This window comes from Candoia aspera, chromosome 14, assembly GCF_035149785.1.
Source record: "Candoia aspera isolate rCanAsp1 chromosome 14, rCanAsp1.hap2, whole genome shotgun sequence".
In the NCBI taxonomy this organism is placed as follows: Eukaryota; Metazoa; Chordata; class Lepidosauria; order Squamata; family Boidae; genus Candoia; species Candoia aspera.
In genome coordinates this window covers 583,131-601,919 of record NC_086166.1, presented here as the reverse complement: position 1 = coordinate 601,919, position 18,789 = coordinate 583,131, and the positions used below count along the sequence as shown (strand labels likewise).

Below are 18,789 nucleotides of genomic sequence, written 5' to 3'. Positions count from 1 at the left end.
GCACTGTGGAGTTGCCTGGGGGTGGGTTGGGGAGCTGTACTTTGCCAGTTCACAGGCATTTCTTTGGGAGCAGAGCTACATGGGAACTGAAGGGGGTCGGTAGGAGGGCACCTTACAGCAGGTGCCCCCGAGCAGATGTGGGACAGCTTCTTCCAAAATGGGGCAGACTTCAAGGCTACCTCGATGTCGGGGCCAAGTCAATTGGCATTCCCAGCTGGAGTGGGGTAACTGAAAGCGATGCACAGCCTGAGGCAGGCGCAGCAGGGAGCAAGCCTGGCCGGGCCCTCCCTGCCGAGGCAGCCCCAGGCCCTTTCCCCACCTGACTTCTCCGCCTTCCGCAGGACTGGAACCTGACCTGGCACACGGAGCGCCCAGATTTTACCCCGTGCTTCCAGAACACGGCCCTCGCCTGGACCCCCTGCCTTTTCCTCTGGGTGAGCTTCCCCCTCTACTTCGCCTACCTCCGCCGCCATGGCCGGGGCTACATCCAAATGTCTCATCTCAACAAAGCCAAAACGGTGAGTGGGCACGAGTTGGGCTGGACGGGGCTCTTTTTGCGTGCACCTGTGGAGACGCACCCGTGCCCTTTAGGGCTCGGGGGGTCACAAAGATGCAGTGTGAGCATCTCTCCAGACGCATCACTGGTAAACCGCAAGACAGGAACCTTCCAGGCTGGGGAAGAAATAGGGCGCCTCCGCAGCCGCTTCTTCCACCGTTCCGTCTCCACCGGGGGGGGGGGGGGGATGTGATGAGGGAGCCTGACCCCCCCAGGGAGGCTCCTGCTGGAAATCCGCCTGCCCGGGGGTTGGCATGGCCTGGTGCGCCATTCCTTCCGGGAGACCTCGCTGCAGGTTTTCAGGCCAGGCAGGCCCAACATGCCCAGCCAGACCCACCCCGAGGGCGCTGCGATTTAGACCACGGGCCGCTTCCCTCTTGGAAGCCCAAGTCACGGTGGCCAGTCTGGGGGAGATGGGGCCAGAATGGGCTTCTGAGGAGTGACTCTGGCCCACGCCGGCGCCTCAGCGTTTGGAAACCTGCAGAGACGGGTCTCCCACGTCAGGCTTGCAAAGGGGAATCGGGGTTAGGATTAATTTTAGCACAGGTTCTACCCATCTGGGTTTTAGCCCTTGAGTGCCTGGAATCCTCCTCGCCTCTTTCCATGCTTGCTTGGGGAGAAAGGTGGGCGTCAAGCAAACGCACAGACCCTATCTTGAAAAACGCCCTCCTTGCGTTTCAGACCTTGGGCCTCTTACTGTGGCTTGTCTGCTGGGCAGACCTTTTCTACTCTTTCTGGGAAAGAAATCGCAACATTGTACGAGCTCCAGTTTTTTTAGTCAGTCCTACAATTCTGGGCATAACGATGGTAAGTGAAAGTAACTTTGGTTATTTGCCTCTGCGTGGTTTTAACCATGAAACTTCCTTAGCACGGCTGAAGCAGGCTGTGATGTTTATAACAGGGCTGGAAGGTTCCCTTGGAAAGCAAATGATGTCTTGCAAATCTCAGATCTCACATGTTCTGGCATGGGGTGAGTGGCTGTGGTCCAGGAGGAGAGCTCTCGCTCCGCGAGCCTCCATGGACAGTAACAGTCTGCACTTTGACTTCCCTGTCTGCAGCTGCTTGCCACATTTTTGATACAACACGAGAGGATGAAAGGAGTCCAGTCCTCAGGAGTGATGCTCCTGTTCTGGTTGATTGCATTCCTGTGCGCCATCGTAACGTTCAGATCCAAAACGATGCACGCTTCCAACCCGGTGAGAGGCAGCTGCTGCCTGGCATGTGGGCAGAATCCTTGGGAGGCTGCAGGGGCAGCTTAATGATTGAGCCTCGGGTTAATGATGCATTAAATGCTCTCTCCTCCGTAGTTTTAGAGCCACTAAATTGGCCTGTTTGGTTTCATTTGAAAGTCTAACCCCAGCCTTGCTGTGATTGGCCAAGCCATCTCAGAAAGACCCTTCTGCCCACCCCGTGGCCGGCGGTGGGTGCCAAAGCTGGCAGCGGTCCTTTCCCTGATAATCATTTGAAGAATTCCCCACATGGCTGTTCAAACTGAAGCTCTCAGCGAGGTGGGTGAAGCACAATTTTAGAGTCACCTCGTTCTGCAAGCCCCCTCGCATCTTGTAGCAGGGAGTTCCCTCAACTGATTAGGCAGTAGGTCAGTCCTTCCACGTTCTGTTTTTATTTCTTTTTGATCAGTTTTGTTGGATGACCATGAATTCTATCATAAGGGGAAGAGGGAGCTGACATTCTCCCAACCACAAGGGATTTCATGAACTTCACTGACAGCGCTCTTGTTCCCCTTTCTAGGATGCAGAAATTGACGTCTTTCGCTATACCACTTTCTATATCTACTTCACTTTGGTGCTGATACAGTTTATTCTCTCCTGTTTCCCAGAACGTCCACCTTTGTTTTCAGAAGACGTTCAAGTTCCTGTAGGTATTGCCACGGCCATTGGCTGAATGCGTAATACTTGGGCCAGCAATGTCTTTGCTTAACCAAACTGCTTTTTAACCTTTTGTCTGATTGTATGTAAACAATTTTATCTATTCTGGACCATTTTTTCAAACTCCATTGCTTGAGTTTCCAGCCTGCACCACGATTGTTGGCTGAAATATTGGCTGTGGTTTGGGTTCTTTTTTAATTCAAAAGATCATTTTGTTCCTTTTTATTTCCACAAATAAATGTGGAAAGTTTTGTATGGCTCTGAATCAAACCTGAGGTTCCAAAATCAGAGGGAGGACTGTGGAGAAGAGACAGGAATTGTAGGGTTGTTCAGGCAGCTTTTTGCGCAGAAGGAATCTCTTTCCATTGTGAAGGGTTCAGGGTGAACGCCTGCTGTTGGGGAACGCTCAGATTTCAGGAGTGTCCGACCGGCCTCCTTGTCTGCTTCTGCACTCAGCCTGATTCTTCAGATTCCTGCCATAATCCTCTTGCACCGTGTCCTTGAGCCCTAATTCTGCTCCCAGTTGTGGGCTATTTTTAGAGTATGATGCAGCTGGCAGCCACCCAGGCCCCAGGTGAGTCCTGGCTTTGCTCTGCTGGGCTCCAGCTGCAGATTCTGCCCCATAAAAACAGAAGGAAGATGGATAACTGGCTGAGAGTGGATCCTGTTGGCATCAGACTATGAAAATAAGCATACCCTAGGTGGCATTTGCCCCTGAAGCCCCAGAGGGCACTTCCCCTTCTTCGTTGTACGCAGCAAAGTTTGAATAATCAGCTCTCGGCTTCATAAGGTGAACTAGTAATGTTTTTCGACCTTGTTGAGTCCTCCAAGCAGATCAGAGTCTTGTTCTGACACTTAGTCACGTGTCTGCCAGCAGCCTGGCAGAAAAAAGCCCCTTCCCCTTTTTTTGGCCCCCACCTCCCACTCGGGGGATTGGCTGGAACAGCTCCCCATGCTGGTGATTCACAGGGACACCCACAAAGAGCTGCTCTGTGCTCCCATTGCTCCTTTGGCAGAGATGCTCAGTGGGTCTAGGAAGGTGATTCTGGGGGGGTCAGGACAGCGGAGAAACTGATTTTGTAAAAGGTTCTGCCCTGGCCTGTCAGAAGCACACAAAGCATAGAAATGCAGGCTCGGGACCAGGGAGATTTGCCGTCTCATGCAAGCATGCATTAAATTTAATTTAATGCCTTCTAAACAGAATGCGGGACGCGGTGGCGCTGCGGGTTAAACCGCTGAGCTGCCGATCGGAAGGTCGGCGGTTCGAAACCGCGTGGCGGGGTGAGCTCCCGTTGCTCGTCCCAGCTCCTGCTCACCTAGCAGTTCGAAAACATGCAAAATGTGAGTAGATCAATAGGTACCGCTTCGGCGGGAAGGTAACGGCGTTCCGAGTCGTCATGCTGGCCATATGACCCGGAAGTGTCTATGACAACACCGGCTCCATGGCTTAGAAACGGAGATGAGCACCGCCCCCTAGAGTCGGATTTGACTGGACTTTACGTCAAGGGAAACCTTTACCTTTACTAAACAGAATGCGGGCTGGAAGTCCTTGGCATGGGAGCGCAGGCGTGGGAGTGCACACCTCCCCACATGCTCCTCTGAACGCAGTTGCTGCGTCCACCTCACCCCTTAACCTTGTGGCTGAAACAGCCCATTGTTGAGTTTGCAAACTCCCCTGAGCCGTAAGCTATCCGACGGCTGCGTTCCACAACATGCTCAGCCAAAGAAGCCCAACCAAGGTTAGTGCCAGCCAGTCTGTCCGGTCTTTAGCCGAGCCGGGGATGCGAACGCAGCCGTCCCGCTTCCTTCCCTCCCTCCCCAGCGGTCTGAAGGTGATTAGAAGCTGGTGATGCGAAACCCTTGATAATCGGGCGAATCCTTTTCCCGCCAGAATCCCTGCCCAGAGTCCAGTGCTTCCTTCCTCTCCAAGATCACGTTTTGGTGGATCTCTGGGTAAGAAAACAGATATTTCCCTAGAAGTGAGCTACCCCTGCATTCTCCAAGCTGAGGCCTCATAGCTGACTGGGGACTGAACCTCCTTGGGGGTCACAATGGCTGGGGATTCTGGGAGTTGTAGTACAACTTAGCTGAAGGGCACCCGGCTGGGGAAGCTGGCTGAGCCTGCTGGCCCTTCGGGGGCCAAAGCTGCGTGCATCTCCATGGCGCTGTTTCACCCTGCAAGGGATCGGATGGTGGTTTTGCAGTGCTCAGGCCTGGTTTCTCTGAGCGGACGCCCTGCTGAGATTACCGGGGCTTTTGCTCGTTGGGGGGAGAGTTCCCAGTGGGGTATCTGCAGCCGTTTGGTGTAACTCCGTGAGGCCAAAACATCTCCTTCCCCTTAGGCTGATGATTCAGGGGTACCGGCAGCCATTGGAAGCAAAAGATTTGTGGTCTCTAAACAAGGAAGACACGTCGGAGGAAGTGGTGCCTGGCCTGGCTGACAGCTGGGCCCAGGAATACGGCCGGGCTCAGAGGTATGTGTCGCTCTGCTTTGAAGATGCGGGAGCTTCAAGAGGGCTCGCTTCTGTTGCGATGCTTGTCAAATTTGTACAGATACGTTCTTTTTCTTATTTGCTATCTTACTCTTCAGTGCCACTCCTTTCACAGAGAACATCAAAAGTTTTGTGGGTAAAGGTTGGCCGTGCTGTGAATACAGGTAGTCCTCGTTTAACAGCCATTTGTTGAGCGACAGTTCGAACTTACAATGGTGCTGAAAAAAAATGACTTATGACCGGTCCTCACACTTACAACCGTTCCCACAGTCATGCGATCACGATTTGGGCACTTGGCAACCAGTTCGCACTTACGACCATCACAGCATCCCATGGTCACGTGATTGTCATTTTCAACCTTCCCAGCTAACAAAATCAATGGGGAACTACATGATTTGCTTAACGAACAAGTGGTTCACTTAACAACCACTGCAAAAGTTGTAAAGATTAGGTCAGATTCACTTAATGACTGCTTCGCTTAGCAACCAAAATGCCAGTCCCAACTGTGATTGTTAAGCAAGGACCACCTATAGCTCCTGCTTCTGCCTGGATGTATTGGGAGGGGGGGTCTCATTTAGTTTGGGGCCTTTAAATTAAGTCAGCAATGATCAGCACAGCCCCTGAGATTTTCTAATGCCAAATTGGGGTGTGAGGAGGGTCCTTGCTCTTGCTCAGTGCAAACATTGTGACAGTTTTGTCTGGCTGATGCTCTCTAGGTGCATTGGGGATGCAACTCCCACCTTGGCTGGCAATTCTGGGAGTTGTGGCTCTGACACAGCCGGGGGACCTGTTGTGATGTGGCAGGCTGTGCTCCCGAAGTGTGGAAAACTCCTGATCCCAAACAGGAGACGGCCCTGGATTCGCTTTGAGGACCCGTTTTGTGGGCCGATTGTGACATCAACCGGTGTTTGTGTAGAGCAGTGTTTCTCAACCATGGCGACTTTTAAGATGGGTGGACTTCAGCTCCCAGAATTCCCCAGCAAAGCTGGCTGGGGAATTCTGGGAGTTGAAGTCCACCCATCTTAAAGTCGCCAAGGCTGAGAAAGGCTGGTGTAGCGATACAACAGAGGTCTCTGCAAGTGAAGAGCGACCGTCCATGTCTGTGCCCCTCTGGCTCTGCAGGCTTCCAAGCCCCATGTTGTACTCGCCCAAGAAGCCGGCCAAGCTGAGCAACTCCAGTTCGGACGTGACAGAAGAGGCAGAGGCCCTGATCCTGGGACCGCCTGCCAGGAGCAGGGAGCCCTCGCTGTTCAGGGTGCTCTACAAGACCTTCGGGCCGTACTTCCTGATGAGCTTCCTCTTCAAGGCCTTCCACGACCTCATGATGTTCACGGGACCCGAGCTCTTGAAGTAAGCGCAGGGCTCTCAGGCTGCTCGATGGGGGGCTTGACTGTTACATTGCCCCATTTCTGAGACCCCTCCTGGGTGGCTGGGCTTGATGGCCAACTGGTACCATGACTTTAGGAAGCTGAGCCTGGCGTTCCAGCTGTGGCCCGTTTGCACGTAGATCAGACCTCCAAGTACAGAGATCTGGGGCTTGCTGTCCCTCCCCTGGCAAGATCGGGAAGGAAGGTATAATTGCTGTGGCTAAGACCCCTTAGATGCTGATCTGGGCTCTGCTGGTGATCAGCTTGCAATAGTGTAGACATGCTGGTGGCTCTTTCCAGATGGCGCTGGGATCAAGTCACATCCCGACAATCCCTTGGTTGGTTTTGAGAGGTGTGTGAGTGCTGCAGAACCATCTGGCTAGTTGGAGGAAAAGCCGGGAGGGGCTCCAGGCGCTGACTCTGCTCCTTGGTGAAAGAGCAGAAGGCTCCATGGGAAGTTCCCCAAACCTTGGTTGGGTGTTTATAACTAAAATCTCACCTGAGATAGTCTTGGATTTAGTCCCACCAAACGACTGTTGCCTTTTTGCTTATTGGGTTGTGTCTGTCTGTGTCTCTGTCTTTTCCCACCTGAACCCCCCCCCCCCGTTACAAACGTCTCTGGCCTTTGATGACATTAATTGCAAGTTGTTTTATGTTGTGGTTTTTTTGCTGCTTTGAACATTGGCGGTAAAGAGCAAGACGGTTTGAGGGTGTGTTTGTTTTTGTTTCAAAAGCTCCAGTCGACCCAGGGCTCTGTGTTCTCTGTCTCGCAGGGAGAGGGTGTTTTGCCAGGCCAGCGGGGCCGGGCATCCAGTCCCAAAGCCGGGGTTGCCGATCCCACCGATCCCTCCCTTCTGCAGCTGCCCCTCCACCCATCTGCCTTCTCCTTCCAGGTTGCTCATTAACTTTGTCAAAGACAAAAGTGCTCCCAGCTGGCAAGGCTTCCTGTACACGGGGCTGCTCTTCGTCTCAGCCGGCCTGCAGACGCTGGTCCTCCACCAGTATTTCCATATCTGCTTTGTGACGGGGATGAGGCTCAAGACGGCGGTCATCGGGGCCATCTACCGAAAGGTGCAGGGACAGGAACGGACGGCCACCTTCGCTGGGGGCATGGCGTCTTTCTCCTCACCTGGGCAAGCCCAGCTGGGAGCTGCAGCCACAGGCTGTCCCCCTCCTTTCAGTGACTTCCACCCTGGGAGTAAAGTGGCCTTGCTTATCTGCTGAGACAGAAACACTCTGGATAACAAATGCAGGAAATGCCCTGCAATGCAGGAATTGTCCTGGGGACAAAGAGGCATTTTTCTCCACCTCTCTCCCCCTTGTTTTATTAGCAAGCGTCTGGGTCAACACTGACTTTAAAAGACTTCTTTCCTGAAATAGGGAGGTGGGTGGCTACATGGAGAATGGGTGCATTTCATAGCTGTGAGTTGCCCAAATCCCTTGCAGCAGCAGTGGCAATTAATTTAACTTCAGAAGCATTTGGTGACCCTTATAGGAACTGCGGGCATGAAGGCGTCACATTCTTTCTTTGCTGCCCATCGCTGTGGCTCCGTTTGCACATAAAGGCATCATGTCCTCCCCAGACAAAGACGTGCCCTTGGCTCTTGCACGCCTCTCCCTGTTTTTCCATCTCCTCCAGACTGGCCACGTGATGAAGCCGGGGAAACTCCACCACTATATCCAAGCCCTAAATCATGGTTAATCTTAACTATGTTGAAAACCTAGTAAAACCTAATTGAACTGAAACATCCCTAATCCAAATCCAAAAAGGAGCAAAGGAACTCGGTGCAGCCCCAGGCGCCGCACTGGGGGGGTGCCAAAATGAGCGCTGGGGGGCACCAAAATGGGCATGGAATCCATGTTTGCCCCAGGTGACACAGACCCCAGTTGCAGCCCTGCAGCCCCCGCGGGGATGCATAAGCTCAAGGCGCGTCTTCGTAAGGCTGTTTCGGCTAACGGGACATCCGGGCACTGAAGCCGAGTTTGGCTTCCGGGTTCTTGTGTTGTTCTGCTGGTCGTGGGCTCCCTTGGTGCTTAAGCGGCCTCTTGTGTCCTGTCTCTGCTGCCAAGGCCTTGGTCATCACCAATTCAGCACGGAGGACTTCCACGGTGGGGGAGATCGTCAACCTGATGTCAGTGGATGCCCAGCGGTTTATGGACTTGGCAACCTACATCAACATGGTGTGGTCTGCTCCCTTTCAAGTGATGCTGGCTTTGTATCTGCTGTGGCAGGTAGGGACGGCACCCAGGCCACTTTGGGAGTGGCCAAGCTAAGTTGGTTCCCTTGCCTGAAGTTTTGAGGGGGGCGGGAGCTCCCCCAAGTCCAAGGGGGCTGGGCATCTCTTGCACCCCACGATGCCTCCCAGGGGGCCGAGCAGTGTGACTGGCCCACCGGGCCTGGGATCGGGATGTCTGATGACCCTCTTCTCCTCAGAATTTAGGCCCCTCCGTGTTAGCGGGCGTGGCTGTCATGTTGCTGCTGGTCCCGGTGAACGCTGTGATAGCAATGAAGACCAAAACCTACCAGGTGGGAGGCTCTGCCATCTGGACTCTTCCTCTGCAAATAGGCCCCGCTGCCTGTTTCCCCCTATATTTTGATTTGTTTAGGTCATTTGAAGCTGCCCTTCATGGTTTCACCTTTCAAATGCAAGAACAATTTTCATTGAGCGCCAATGAAATGCAGGCATCCCCAAACTGTGCTCTTTGGGAGTGCTGGATATCTGTTCCCAGAATCCCCAGGCCACAGCATGGAGGCTATGGGAAGCAAGCCCAACACGGCCAGAGGGCTTGTGGGCCAGGCTCTTCCGTGTTCTAGCCCAGAGCTGCAAAAATGCAGGTGGCAGCCAGTACAGGATGTGTCCCAGGGCTTCGTGCCATGGCTAGGGGTATCCTAACTTGCTTCTGGTGGCTCCAGGTTGCTCACATGAAGAGTAAGGACAGCCGGATTAAACTGATGAACGAAATCCTCAACGGAATCAAAGTGCTGAAACTGTATGCCTGGGAGCTGGCCTTCAAGCGGAAAGTCCTGGAGATCCGGCAAGAGGAGCTGAAGGTCCTCAAGAAATCCGCCTACCTCGCGGCCATGGGCACCTTCACCTGGGTGTGTGCCCCGTTCCTGGTGAGAGTTTCCAGAAACCTTTAGGGGCTTCGCAGGGAGAGAGGAGTGGCTGGGCAGGTCATCGGAGGACAGACCTCTCGGCCTTCCACGCTGTGATTGTCTTTCTTCTCGTCACAGCAGTGGCCAAGATTGTTTTCAGGTTCTGCTCAAATAACCACATCCCCATTCTAAAATCTGAGCTGCTAGATTTGAGCTGAGGTTTTTCCCCGCACTGTGGCTTTGTCCTTTCTCCGCTTCCACCCTGCGGCGGCCTGGAGCTTGACTTCCTCTTGCCTCCTTTTGGGAGGACGTGCGCTCCACCCTGACCTGCTCCGGTCTGCTTGTTCCTAGGTTGCTTTGTCCACTTTTGCTGTTTATGTGACCGTTTCGGAAGAGAACATCCTGGATGCCCAGAAGGCATTTGTGTCTCTGGCGTTGTTCAACATCCTCCGGTTCCCCCTCAACATCCTTCCAATGGTCGTCAGCAGCATCGTGCAAGTAAGCTCTTTCAGCTCTGCTGTTGGCGAGGGCAGGACCCTCACCAGGGCTTAGGCCCAGGCGTGGGCAGGTTCAGGCCAGGCATCAGGAGGGACTCCTGATGGCGTGGACAGGTGGAGTTATGACTGGGGGAGTCCTCCTTCCTTGGGGGTCTTCAAGCACAGGAGGTCTCTCGTGAACCCTGCACTGAGCAGGGCTGGCTCTAGGTAACCTCTAAGGTCCCTCCCAAGTGACGATTCTAGGATTCTGCCTTTCCCCAGGGGTGGGCGACCCACAGTGCCTACCCCTCATCGGCCCCGGAATTTCAACCTGTCTGTTGGGGTTGTGAAAAAACGTGACTGATGAGGAAAGAAAAGGAACACTCTGAACTGTCAATTTGTGGTTGGCCTTTTATAACATAAAGCTTAGGGAATGGCTGGGAATTGGGGTTGGTTCTTTGCTGGACAGGCCAGCCTCCTGCTTCCCAGCAGGCAGAGCGAAGGGAGAGCTGTTCACAGCTGCCACATTGTCTCTGTCTCCCATCTCCTGGCTGTCAGCCATCGACAGGCAGCAGCACTTGAGTTTCGCCACTTTCGTGCAGAGCCCTCGGGGAGTGGGGGGGAGCTGCCATCTCATCCTGCAGCAGAGAGTTCAACCAGCTGTAGGCATCATCGGACCACGCTTTGGGAAGGAGGGGTGGCTGGATGGGGGGGGCATGGAGCATCCCTCTGCTCTCACCATCTTTGGGATTGACCCTCCAGGCCAGCGTCTCCCTGAAGCGTCTCCGCGTGTTCCTGTCCCATGAAGAGTTGGATCCAGACAACGTTGTCCGAAGTGCCATCAAAAATGGTGAGTCTGGCATTTATCAACAAAGGGGGCACTTAGTGTCAGTAGCAGCCGCCAGATCCCTCCTCCTTCATATTCAGCATGGCTCATTGTAAGCGTCAACATCTGCACCATCATCAGCGTTCCCAGTTTGGGACGTTCAGACGTGCTGGCCTTGTAATTCCTGCCTTTCGGTGGCTGGAATTGGGGGAGTTGAGTCCTGCCTCCAGAGAGTGTGTGATAGGAATGCGTTCTCCATGCCACACGTCTCCCCGAGGGGTGGTGATGTTAAAAGGCATCATTTGCTATTGAAAATGCAGTGCGGTGTGTATGGCATGCCAGAAAAGTCTGAAATGGCATACATCGGCAGCTGGGAAGACTCCCGCGGCCAGAGGGTGGGGCGGAGGACTGGTGTGGCAGAAAGCCTTCCCCTGGGGAGGACAAGCAGGCCCCCACCTCTGGTGGATGTGGCCCTGTTCCACCACTGCCCTGCTCAGATGCACCTTTCCTTTTGGGACTCGCCAGCGGGCGGCAACAGCGTCAACGTGAAGAGCGCCTCCTTCAGCTGGTCGCGGACTGACCCCCCGGTGCTGAGCAAGTACGACTGGATTCTGCTCCCCTGCCCGCAGCTGCTTCTGGCCCTTCAGTCTCCAAGAAGCCTCTCCAGCTGGTCCCCAGCAGATGGCTCTTGGGGTCCCTGGGGTCTCGCTGACATTTCTGGGGATCCCCCGTTTCACCCCAGGGGTCAAGCAGACTCGCCTCCCTGGTTTTCCAGGGGTCAAGGGCTGAGTCGGCACTCCCTTTCCTTCCAGCATTAACCTTGCCATTCAGGACTCGTCCCTGGTGGCCGTGGTGGGCCAGGTTGGGTGCGGCAAATCCTCTCTCTTGTCGGCGCTTCTGGGAGAAATGGAGAAGCTGGACGGGCACGTCTCTCTCAGGGTATGTTGGATAAGTGGGAACCCCCAGGATGGGCAGAGGCACTTCGGGGGGCCCTAAGGCGGTGTCGGTCCTTTGATGGCCAAGACGGGCGGCCCGGCAGAGGGAGGGGCAACCTCTGCTGTTTGGCCCCACCAGCAGAACCGCGGGCACCTCCTGCCTCGGCTTGAGCCGTTCTCTTCCTTGTGGTGGCAAATCAGGGAGGGGTCTCGCTTCCTCGGGGACCGCCTGCAGGGGGCTTGAGCTGAGGGGAGACACTGGGATCTTAAATCAGCAACATCTGGACAGCCGTGGGTTCCCTGGCGGAGAAACTCAGCAGCAGGCTCCCTCTCGGCAGGGCTCCGTCGCTTACGTCCCTCAGCAAGCCTGGATCCAGAACGCAACCTTGCAGGAGAACATCATATTTGGGCGGGAGCTGAACGAGAGGTCCTACCAGCGGGTGATCGAGGCCTGCGCCCTTCTGCCCGACTTGGAGATCTTCCCTTCAGGAGACCAGACGGAGATTGGAGAAAAGGTACTTGAGGCAGCCGTGAGCACCGTCCGAGGGGGCTCCCACCCTTGCTTCTGGAGGGTTCCCTCCTCCCTGCAGGCCATGTCAAAACTTCTCTAGATTAAAATCTCTGTGTGGTGCCATTTCCCTCTCCTTTCCTCCTCTGTGGAACCCCTGGATCGCGCTTGGGTGCAAACCCCCCCCCCCATGGCCCCTCTTGCCACTGCCCAACCCTGAGGGCGCCTGCTCTCTCTCTCTCCCTCAGGGGGTAAACCTGTCGGGCGGCCAGAAGCAGAGGGTCAGCCTGGCCCGGGCTGTCTATGCCGACACTGACGTTTACTTGCTGGACGACCCCTTGTCGGCGGTGGACGCTCACGTTGGGAAGCACATTTTCGACAAAGTCATTGGGCCGAAGGGCATCCTGAAGAATAAAGTATGCATGTGGGAAAGCTTGTGGACGAACTTTTTGTGCCCTCCCATAACTCGAGGGCAGGGTTGTGCCATCCATCGATCTTTTCACCATCCCCGCAATATTAAATGACCCAAATCAGAAACTGCATTTGTTGCCTGACACAGACACAGCAAATGTGCAGGTTTCTCGATGCCTCAACGTCCCGCGTTTTGCCTGTTCCTTTCTGCCCAGACCCGGATTCTGGTGACCCACGGGGTCAGTTACCTGCCGCTGATGGACACGATCGTCGTGCTGTCCGAAGGCAAAATCTCGGAGATGGGGTCGTACCAAGAGCTGCTGCAGCAAGACCAGGCCTTTGCGGAGTTCCTGCGCACGTACGCCGGGGCAGATCAGAACGCGGCCGAGGAAGGCAAGCACCTGGCGCCATCTGGATGCCCCAACCGCTTCCACTGCCGGCAAGACCTTGGCCGGGGCGCAGGCACGGCAGGCGGGAGCAGACGTAGCCCCTGTCCCGCCGGGGCGTTGGTGGCGTGCTGGTCTTGCGTTCCAGATGTTTCCCCGCCCTGTTAGCACCCTCCTGCCTGCTTGGGGGGTGCTGGAGGGGTGGTCCTCTGGGAGAAGTTGCTGTTGGACCGAGCGATGCCGTCTTGACGGTGGACCCCTTAGATGGCCGATCTGCTTATCTGTGTGTCTGTTGCTTCCTGTGGAATGGGAAGGCGTGTGTGTGTGTGTGTTCTTTTCCAGTGATGGTTGAATCATGGTTGGGTTTTAGTTATTAGACCAGTGTTTCTCAGCCTTGGCCACTTTCAGATGGGTGGCCTTCAACTCCCAGCATGCTGGCTGGGGAATTCTGGGAGTTGAAGGCCACCCATCTTAAAGTGGCCAAGTTTGAAAACACTGTCCTAGATGGAAGCCAGCAAAGTTTGACCAGTTCATCTGATGTCACTGGCATGGTTAGTTTTGCAACGCGTCTTCCTTTGCTGGTCCCAAAGCTAATTTGGATTGCCTTTTCGTTCTTGGCCAGGATTCTAAAGACCTTGTTTGGCCCCAGTCAGGGGCCTGAGCTGCTCCCTCCACCGCAGTCTTGGTCTGCCGGTCACTTGTTTAGAACACTCCAGGAACGGGTTGCTGACTCCGATGTTACTGCCAAAAGCATTGCTGTGCTGGACTCACTGCTTCTGAGTTTGCCAGCTTGCTCTGCAGAGAGAGTGTGCGGTGCTCCTCGTTCATCTAATATCCTGAAGATAGAGTGGCTTAATTGGGCGTTTTTAAAGCTAATAAAAATTCCATTTTATTTGATTGTGGAAACAGCTGGCATGAAGATGGCTCTGGGAATTGCCCTCAATTGTTTCAACTCTCTTGTGTAGCCGCAGCCGGATTGAACTGCGCTTTGCAGACTCTGCACTCCTCAAACAAGCAGGCAGAGCTAACGAGTGGCGGCCAGGAAGGCTGAACTCTCTTCTTCATTCGTTTTCCCCTCTTTCTTTGGATTCATAAAGAGTAGCTTGGAGCAAAGAGGATGAGGAGAGATTTTTTTTAGATCCTCAATAACAGATCGATACTTTTTCCCCCCACCTCCCAAAACCTTTTGAATGCTTGTCTTTCTTTCTGGGAGAAGAGAGAATTGTCCAAATTCTTACCCACTGTTCAGCAAGTCGATTGTCGTTAGTACCTTCGTTTCTTAAATATCTCAGAAAAGTTTATGGGTTTGAAGTCTCTGGGCTTCTGGGCAGGCAAGTGGGTGAGTGAGGGTCTGTTGGCCCAGCCTGAAAATCTCTGGCTCCGGAGCCTCTGCTGAGGAGTGTCAGCAGCCGAGCGCTGATGGGCCCCAGCAGTGCCAACCACGCCGGGGCCACTGCTGAGGGCTGCATCCAGGGCTGGCGCTCCCGTCATCCACATAAGTGGCCTGGGAGACTCTGAATTGGCACCAAAAGAGAGAGACATACCTTCCTACTTAGAGTCGAGGACAGTCCTCTTTAGCAGCAGGTTTAATTGGGAAATATTTCCTTTGCCTTTGGCCGGGAATTCTGCCTGTCTCGTTTCCTGCACAAACCCTCCATCTGCCCGTCTGCCAATTCCTGCAGAAGCACCCAGTCCGTTCACGAGGGAAGAAAAACCCCTGGAGAACGGGGTTCTTGCCAGCGAAAGCTCCGTCCAAGTGATGAGGTGGGCGAGCAAGCGGCTATGGGGGGGCACATCCAGTGGCTTTGCTCCCGCAGCCTTTGAGGGGAGGGCCCAATTTTGCATGAGCCAGGAAGGGCTCCCCACCCTGCATGTGCTTGGATCCAACCCAGCGGGTGCCCCAGTTCCACCAAGGGGCCCTTCAGTTGCTTGCTGAGCTGCTCCCACGGGGAAGGGCGTGTTTTTAGCACGGGGGTTGGGACCCTGGAGACAGGCTCTGCTCTAGCCTCCTCCTCCTCCTCCCCTGAAATGAGGGGGCTGCTGCTTGGCTGAGGTCCATGACATGGCCAGGCTGAAGGGTTAAGGCGTCCCTGGTCCGGCAGGAGGCCTCTCTGGCCCAGAGGTCGTCTTTCCTGGCTTCCCTGCCTGTGGCAATCCTCCCGCCCCTTCTGCTGGGGATGCAGCTGAGGCTCCGAGGGCAGACCCCTTCCCTGGGCAGCTGCTGCTTCTGCTGTTTGGGGGCGGAGAGCCCAGCCCCAGATGCTCCCTGCACCCGGAGGTGGGGCCATGAGCTTGGTCCCTTTGCACCGGGACCCTCGGATCTGAGTCATTTGAGGGGGGGGAACCCTGTGGAGGGCCAGCTGTCTGTGCGCCAGGCTGCAGCAGTTCGGGGGACGGGGTCAGAGCATTGTGTGGAACGGCCGGGTGGCCCTGGGTTCAAGTGCCCTGTGCTGGCCTTGCAGGCAGATCAGCGTCTCCTCCACGTACAGCAGTGAAACAGAGAAATCCTTGGTGCGGAGCGGCACTGCTGAGACCCAGAAGGCACCAGAAGGAAAGAACACCTGGAAGTTGACTGAAGCGGATACTGCCCAGACGGGGAGAGTAAGTGCGGCCAGTTCCTCCCCTGGGTTTCCAGGTTTGCTCCCATTCAGACCAGCCAGACGGGCTCTCTGACCAGCCGCAGAGGCTTTTTGGAGTTGGGGATCGGCTGTGGCAGCCCTCTGCCCGCCTACGGGGAGCAGCCCTGAACAGACCTCGAATGGGAAGATGGGGGTCCTGATGCTCTACTCGGGTCTCGGTCTGAGAGGGAGTTTGGGGCTGACGGTGGGGAGGGGGGTTTCGGGCAGAGGCTACCCTGTCCAGAGAGCGAAGGAGGCGGGAGAGAGAAACTCCAAGCAGGGCGCCTTGGTTCACTCTGGCATGAGGCGGGGCAGAGAGGGGCTCTTTCGGGACTCTGTCCATACACGTGGCCATGATCCGGTAGCATTCCTGGACTCCCCGCAAAGTCTGTTTCCTGACCTGGACTGCCTCGAAGGGCCAACAGAGTCCCCGTATTCAGGGATTAAGTTCAGGGCTTACCCGTATTCCTTTATTCTGGGATAAGGTTTTTAGCACTATTTATGCCAACAGTAACTCAGCAGTGGTGTTTTCTTAAAAGGAATCGTCCACCTGCTGGTCACAAGCTGCTTCTCAGTCGAAGGCAGGCCACGTAGTGTAAACTAGCTGCAGGGACTGCCCATTGCTGGAGAGGTTGAATTCTTCCTGGAAAAGGCTTCTAGTCGGAGCCAGCACGAGGCTGGAATTTGGACAGCTGGCCCAGCCCAGGTTTTCAGGGTCAAGGGCAGGGCCATAATCCCTGCCCGTGAAGGCCACACGTATGTTTGTTTTTCTCCACTGGGAGACACTGAACTGGCCAGCCGCAGCGGAAACAACTCGCGGCTGCCTTGTTCCATCCACCTGGAATCCATCTTGCCCGGCCCTGCCCTCTAGCCCCCTCTGGGCAGGGGCATTAGGCCCTTGGGGGCAGGACACAGCTGCTCCCACGAGCGATGCCAAGTTTCTTCTGTGAGCAGCCCCAGCCATTGCCACACTCCTGCTGAGCAAGACCCTGGACCGTCGCCTCCCTTGTTGAGACAGGATCTTTCTGGGTCTCCCAAGACCCAGAGGGAGCGATGGTGTGAACCGGGGCCTTCTCTTATACCAGCCATCCAGGAGGGAGCCAGAATGGGCTGAAAACATCAGGCTTGGCCAACAACAAAGGGAGATGGGGGCAAAGGTAGGGTGGGATACAGGATCCGGGAGGTGCGGGGAGCCCCTCAGGCCTCCAAGGGAACCATTCTGCGGCCAGAGAAAACACACATCTCCTCTTTTGGGCAGCGGGTTCCTGCTCTGTCCCCAACCAGGGAGCAGGCTTGGGGGCTGGGAGGGAGCCTGGCGATTTGGAGAGGGGGGTCCTGCCCCTGATGGCTGCTGCATGTGTCGCTTTAGGTGAAGATGGTCATCTATTGGGAGTACATGAAAGCAATTGGGCTGGGCATCTCCTTCGTGAGCATCTTCCTCTTCATGTGCAACCACGTGGCTTCCCTGGCTTCCAATTACTGGCTCAGCCTCTGGACGGACGACCCCGTCCTCAACGGGACGCAGCAGCACACCAACCTCCGCCTGGGGGTCTACGGCACCCTGGGGATATCTCAAGGTCTGCTGGCCTTCCCCCCCACCCCACCCCCCCGACAGCATCCTGAGGGGCGATCCCTTGTGCTTCAGAGCTGCAGCTCCAGCAACAGACATGGGATTTCATCACTCTCTGGGCTGCTGCAATGACCCTGCCTGGTCTCGTCTGGAAACATTGCCACACCCGAAGGCTCCCTGCTCATAGTGGAGGGCGCCCCCCTTCTCAAGCCCACATGCAGGAATCCTGCATTTTGCTGGCACAGAATTCATTCTCCCCAAAGACTCCAGAGCTGTCTTGTCTTTGGAAAGTGGAGGTCTTGTTGCCCGGCACCACCTGGCTGAACTTGGTTTTTGTGGAGCAGGATGAGGTGGAAGGGAGGCGAGGGAAGGAAAGGCCATGGTATGCCAAGTCGGCTCCTGGCTCTCAGTTCATCTGTGCCAGGCGCTTGCCTTGGCCTTTCCCTTCAGCCCCACCCTCCAGGTGCAACAGTGCCATGAGCAAGAGCGAGCATGGTGCCCAGGCTGCCCCTGCCTACTGGGTCCGCTTCCCAGCCCTGGGGCCCTTGCAGGCTGCCCTGTGAGAAATTTCCAGGGGCCTGGATCCTGGCCCATGGGCTGGATGTGCAGTGCCCTCAGCAGTTGGCACGGGGCTGGGTGCGCAAGGCTTGGGCAGGCAGGCTCTCGGGGAAACATGCCTCTCTTAGCAGGCGTTCAGCTTGTGCAGGAGCAGCCAAGGAGAGGGCCCAGCGCAAGTCAGGGGCAGCCCAGGGAGGCTGGGCTGCAGAAAGTCTGGTGGGGGAGCCCACCTGGGTCAAGAGGAGGCACCTGGAGCTTCCCCCTCTTGCTCCCTGACAAACAGCTGCAGAGCCACCAAGTTAAAACCAGCTGAAAAGAGGCCTTTCCCTGAACAGCAGAGAGTCTCGTTCCCAGCCTGCCCCAGCCTGTTCGCTGTGTGGGCTACAGTTTGAGGACAACTGGCGTCCGTGCCAGTTCGTAGTGGCCTCTTCTCCCAGATTGGTGGCTGGTGGGGGCCGTTTCTGTGGTTGGGAAGCAGGTCTGAAGAACCTCCGGACCCTGAGCTCTGCAAAGAGCAGACCTGGGTGACCTTGAAGGTGTCCTCTGTAGAGCCAAGGGGGAAGCACCTTAAACCCCAGAGTTGGGCAGCGCCTTTTATCCGGCCGAGCTTTTGAACTCTCCAGAGGGTCTCGTTGGTCCTGGCGAGCTACGTCTTTGTTGCTGGGGCTGAGTTGACTTCCAGGGATGGAGGCGGCCGGGCCGGGCCTCCCCATTTCCCCAAGGAACGCCCCGTGCTTTGGCTTCTTGCAGGCATCGCGGTGCTCGGCTACTCGATGGCGGTGTCCATTGGAGGGATCTTCGCTTCCCGCCGCCTCCACCTGGACCTGCTGCACGACGTCCTGCGCTGCCCCGTGAGCTTCTTCGAGCGGACGCCCAGCGGGAACCTGGTGAACCGCTTCTCCAAGGAGATGGACACCATCGACTCCACCCTCCCGCAGATCATCAAGATGTTCATGGGCTCACTCTTCAACGTCCTCGGGGCCTGCGTCGTCATCCTCCTGGCCACACCCATAGCGGCCGCGGTCATCCCTCCCCTGGGGCTGGTCTACTTCTTTGTGCAGGTGAGGGCCGGCTGCCCTGCCTTCGCTGGACCTCGGCAGAAC

At 55.8% G+C, this 18,789-nt stretch overlaps 1 protein-coding gene across 1 annotated transcript in view; it reads left to right on the top strand.

Moving 5' to 3' along the window:
- LOC134505338 (multidrug resistance-associated protein 1-like) overlaps window positions 1-18,789 on the top strand; it is a 30,473-nt gene that overhangs the window by 5,259 nt on the left and 6,425 nt on the right. Inside the window, exons 2-24 of the mRNA XM_063315005.1 lie at window positions 342-518; window positions 1,238-1,363; window positions 1,615-1,752; window positions 2,306-2,431; window positions 4,334-4,395; window positions 4,785-4,916; window positions 6,057-6,284; window positions 7,195-7,372; window positions 8,372-8,533; window positions 8,736-8,828; window positions 9,216-9,419; window positions 9,750-9,896; window positions 10,637-10,724; window positions 11,226-11,298; window positions 11,513-11,639; window positions 11,974-12,150; window positions 12,392-12,559; window positions 12,770-12,951; window positions 13,789-13,802; window positions 14,626-14,704; window positions 15,403-15,541; window positions 16,928-17,135; window positions 18,437-18,747. Coding sequence (XP_063171075.1) covers window positions 342-518; window positions 1,238-1,363; window positions 1,615-1,752; window positions 2,306-2,431; window positions 4,334-4,395; window positions 4,785-4,916; window positions 6,057-6,284; window positions 7,195-7,372; window positions 8,372-8,533; window positions 8,736-8,828; window positions 9,216-9,419; window positions 9,750-9,896; window positions 10,637-10,724; window positions 11,226-11,298; window positions 11,513-11,639; window positions 11,974-12,150; window positions 12,392-12,559; window positions 12,770-12,951; window positions 13,789-13,802; window positions 14,626-14,704; window positions 15,403-15,541; window positions 16,928-17,135; window positions 18,437-18,747 — 3,339 coding nt within the window. The remainder of the gene's footprint in view (window positions 1-341; window positions 519-1,237; window positions 1,364-1,614; window positions 1,753-2,305; window positions 2,432-4,333; window positions 4,396-4,784; window positions 4,917-6,056; window positions 6,285-7,194; window positions 7,373-8,371; window positions 8,534-8,735; window positions 8,829-9,215; window positions 9,420-9,749; window positions 9,897-10,636; window positions 10,725-11,225; window positions 11,299-11,512; window positions 11,640-11,973; window positions 12,151-12,391; window positions 12,560-12,769; window positions 12,952-13,788; window positions 13,803-14,625; window positions 14,705-15,402; window positions 15,542-16,927; window positions 17,136-18,436; window positions 18,748-18,789) is intronic.